Here is a 4,245-nt window from a genome sequence, read left to right as displayed (position 1 = left end):
AATGTGTATATGTATTCAATATTTAATTTACTTATTTTATTTTTGTAATGAAATTACTCAATTACTCGAAAAAAATATATATTTCAATATTTAACTTACTTATTTTATTTTTATAATAAAATTACTCAATTACTGAAAATATATATATGCATTTCAGTATTTAATTTGCTTATTTCACTTTATTTTTGTAAAGAAATTACTCAATAATGTATATGTTTCGGGATTACATATTTTATTCAATTAAAATTTATCTATTAATTAAAATTTCTTGTCATAATTTTGATTATAGAATTAAGATAAAAATAAATTACCAAATACAGAAATAAATATAGATTCATTGTTCTTATGTTGCACTTGTATTTGTATTGTTACTGAGAACATTTTATATTTAATGATTGTAGTTTGATAATTTTTCACAAAGCGAACGTCAAAGTATATTACGTTGGTGTTTTGGTTTGTTTTTCATAGTGTTCGTTTGTTGGTTGTTTGTTATTGGTGTTCGACTAAGTTGAATGAGGCTAATTATTATTCGCTGTTTTTTTTTCTTTTTTTGTTAGATAAGTGAAGGATTGGGTCATTTCTTTTCACATAATTTATTTCTTTTACAGATTTTAAATTTTTAAAAAATTTACAGCTTGAAACTGGTTATATCATCATCAATATGAATGCGATAGCTGTATTACGTGGCGATACTGTTAGTGGAATTATTCGTTTTAAACAGGTAAAAGGAAAAGCTTAATCAAACTATAGAAGTTTGTAAGTAAAATATCTACTTAATTGGCTAATATGGAACTGCATTTTTTTATTCTTTCGTAATGTAAGTTTCAGTAATATTTTTGCAGAAGAATGTTAAAAAAATGGATAGTTTAGTTGTTTTGAATAATTTATAGACACTTCTTTATCCTATTTTCTCCATAATTAATGTTATTGTTGTACTAAATATTTGATTTCGGAAATGTGGATGCAGGAATTTGTACACTCTAAATTATGTAGAGTGAATTGAAATTTCCCATCACGGATAGCTCTCTTTATCCAACGGATGCAACCTGTTTGTTTGACGTGAGTGACTAAATTAATAATTATTAAAATCAGTCTTTTTAAAGGATAAAGAATCCTCACCAACAGCAATTAATGGTGAAATCAAAGGTTTAACTCCTGGTTTGCATGGTTTTCATGTTCATCAATACGGTGACACTACAAACGGATGCATTTCTGCTGGTCCACATTTCAATCCTCACAATAAAACACATGGCGGTCCAACTGTTAGTTTTATTCTGACTCCAAAGAAAAAGAAATTACGTTTAATCAATGCTACTTTTGTTAGTTGGATTTCTGAAACAGTGCCTAGTCCTAATGTTCATGATAGGATGAACTGTATGAGATAAATCAAGAAGTTTCATAGATTTTTTCAAAGGCGAAGGTAACTTTTTTCCCAATAGATTTTAATCAAAAATTTATAATTTCTTTTATTATCCGTCATTCATAATTCACAGCTGATTTTCAGGATGAAATAAGACATGTTGGTGATCTTGGAAATATTGTAGCGGGGGCCGATGGCACTGCTCACATTGATATGTCTGATAAACATGTACAGGTACAGCAAAATTACTTTGAAGTGATCGATCGTTTAACATATTCTTCGACATTTAATCGAATATTTCCGTTATAATTCTTAAATTTCCTTACTTTCATATTTCCAGTTATCGGGTCCGAATTCGATAATTGGTCGTTCAATTGTTGTGCATGCTGATCAGGATGATCTCGGGAAAGGAACTGGCGACAAGAAGGACGAAAGTTTGAAAACCGGTAACGCCGGTGCTCGTGTCGCATGTGGTATTGTTGCTCTTAGTGCTACATCCTGAATCAATTTTTCTTTTTTGTGGATTTTTTTAAAGAAAATGTGATTTTAATGCTTTCGTAATGGTTTATCAAATGTTATTTCCTCATGTACTTCCAGCGTTCCTATCTCCGGTGAAATCTTCTTAAAAGTACGTGTTCCACTGGTAGAGAAATATGCATCTCACTTCCACTCTATTTTTATTATTAATTCCTACCTTGTTCCTTATCATTACATCTTGGTATTTATTTTGTTAAATTACGTAGTAAACGCGCTCACATTATCCATGTAGCAAATCAAGTAAAAAATAATTATAAAATAAAAAAAAAAAAAAACGTACCAACATTTGGACTCTTCGACGCTTTCGGCTCATATTCCATGGTAGATTTCTTTAATACTTTTGATATTATATCTCTGGAACGCTTCAATAAATATTAACGTTGCAGTGTTCAAGAATACCATGCAACATAAAAATTCTATTTTTTTTCGATGTCGATTGAGAGATTTCCAGGTCAACTTTGCATCGCAATTTTGCATCTTTTGGATTTTAGTATAACTTAAAATTTCGTTTATTTGATTTAAAATTTCAAATTTTGTTAAAAATGGGAAAGGCTTTCGATGCATCCTTTTAAAATATATTCGTTTGATGCTATATTTTAGCATAACATACAGTAACAAGCACAATTATACAAGAGTAAAGAAGAAAAGTTTAGTATCGGCAAATGTATGAGCGAAAACTGATGATAAAAGTAATGTGTAAAAGACGGAAAGTATGTAGATTTCCTGATTAATTAATGTAAGGTGCATGCTTCGAGAAAAAATTTTTGGAATTGTTAATCGATTGCAAATTAATTTTAAATTCCAGCGAATTCACTTCATTTCCGTTATTACAATTTTTTGTAAGCTAATCTTACTTTTTTTTTCTTTTTGTAAGTTAATCTTATTTTTCGTAAGCTAGTCTTATTTAGTAAGCTAATCTTACCTAAAAGTAAGGATGAGAGCAAAAGTACGGGTAATTATTGTGACTAGTTTAGATTTAGGAAGTAGTTTTAGTAAGGATGAGAGCAAAAGTACGGGTAATTATTGTGACTAGTTTAGATTTGGAAAACAGTTTTTTTTTTGAAGATTAAAATGGAATTTTTGATATGGTAACGAATTCCAATTGTTAAATCCTAAATAAAAAAACTTAGTCGCAGGCGATAGGATGAAATTTTATTTTGTGTTAAATCAAATAGTTTAAAAATTTTACACCTTCTGATAACAATTGCTGTCTTCTTTCCCATTTTTTTTCGTTTTAAAAATATTACGAAAAAAAAATTTACATATACATTATTAACATTCACTACTATTTCTTCGTCCTTAATTTTCTTTTAACATCAAATAACATCAAGTTCATGATTGTCAGGATTAAGAATATCAAAATCAAGAAATATCAAATTAAGATTTTTGATATTTAAGATATCATGATCTTAATTTTCTTTTAACATCAAATAACATCAATTTCATGATTGTCAAGATTAAGAATATCAAGATCAAGAAATATCAAATCAAGATCTTTGATATTTAACATATCATCATCTATGTTTATGCTTGTTTATATTTTCATCAAAAATGAAATCGAAAAAAGAATTACTGAAATCTTTTAATTGCTCATTTTAAAAGAATGAAAAATATTATCAAATAAAAGAAATTTAATTCCAATTAACTCTTTCCTTTTAATCTATCAAAATGCTTTATCATTAAACTTTATTAACATGAAATTGTAACATACATAAACACAAATAAATATTTTATCAAATATTATTTTTCATACATATCAAAAAAATATTTATCCAAATATTCAAAATAAACTATTACAGTATGATTATTCAATCATATTTACTATCAATAATAAAATAATTCAAATTATTAATTCTGAATTAAAAATTGAATTTTAATAAGTTTTCAAAAATCTTGATAATTTTAATTATCTGCAGCAATACCAATAATACCACATGCAACACGTTTACCAGCATTACCAGTTTTTAAACTTTCTTGCATCGCATTACCAACTCCTCGACCAAAATCATCCTGGTCAGCATGGACAATAATTGAACGACCAATTATTGAAAGTGGACCTAATAACTAAAAATAAACCAATTGAATAAATCTATAAAATATATTTCAAATTTCATTTTATTTTTTTCTAAAATCATTTTAATAAATATTTTTAATTTTATTATAAAATCATTTTTATTAATAAACATCTTTAAGCTTTGCTTACATTTACCTTTGCATGTTTAGTGGTAATATTAACACGAGCAATGCCATCATATCCAGCTTCAATATTTCCAAGATCACCGATATGTTTCACTTCATCCTGTAAATCAAATTATTCATTAATTTCCTAACTAATTAATTATTTATTT

General features: G+C 27.0%; 2 protein-coding genes across 2 annotated transcripts in view; one reads left to right on the top strand and one right to left on the bottom strand.

Annotated features, from left to right (window-relative positions):
* Positions 1-625: 625 nt before the first annotated feature.
* LOAG_13117 (superoxide dismutase) lies at positions 626-2,140 on the top strand. Its single transcript, XM_003148627.2, has 4 exons — positions 626-721; positions 1,104-1,262; positions 1,505-1,594; positions 1,701-2,140. The coding sequence occupies exons 1-4, from the start codon at positions 662-664 to the stop codon at positions 1,860-1,862; spliced, it is 471 nt and encodes a 156-aa protein (XP_003148675.1). The 5' UTR covers positions 626-661; the 3' UTR covers positions 1,863-2,140.
* Positions 2,141-3,777: 1,637 nt separating this feature from the next.
* Positions 3,778-4,245, bottom strand: part of LOAG_18540 (superoxide dismutase) — a gene marked incomplete at its 5' end in the record, with an annotated part of 1,891 nt that continues 1,423 nt past the window's right edge. The window contains 2 exons of the mRNA XM_020451203.1: positions 3,778-3,961; positions 4,107-4,196. Of these exons, the coding sequence (XP_020305033.1) occupies positions 3,800-3,961; positions 4,107-4,196 (252 nt within the window). The remainder of the gene's footprint in view (positions 3,962-4,106; positions 4,197-4,245) is intronic.

This window comes from Loa loa (assembly GCF_000183805.2).
Source record: "Loa loa unplaced genomic scaffold supercont3.353, whole genome shotgun sequence".
Classification (NCBI taxonomy): Eukaryota; Metazoa; Nematoda; class Chromadorea; order Rhabditida; family Onchocercidae; genus Loa; species Loa loa.
This window is presented reverse-complemented; position numbering and strand designations above follow the sequence as displayed.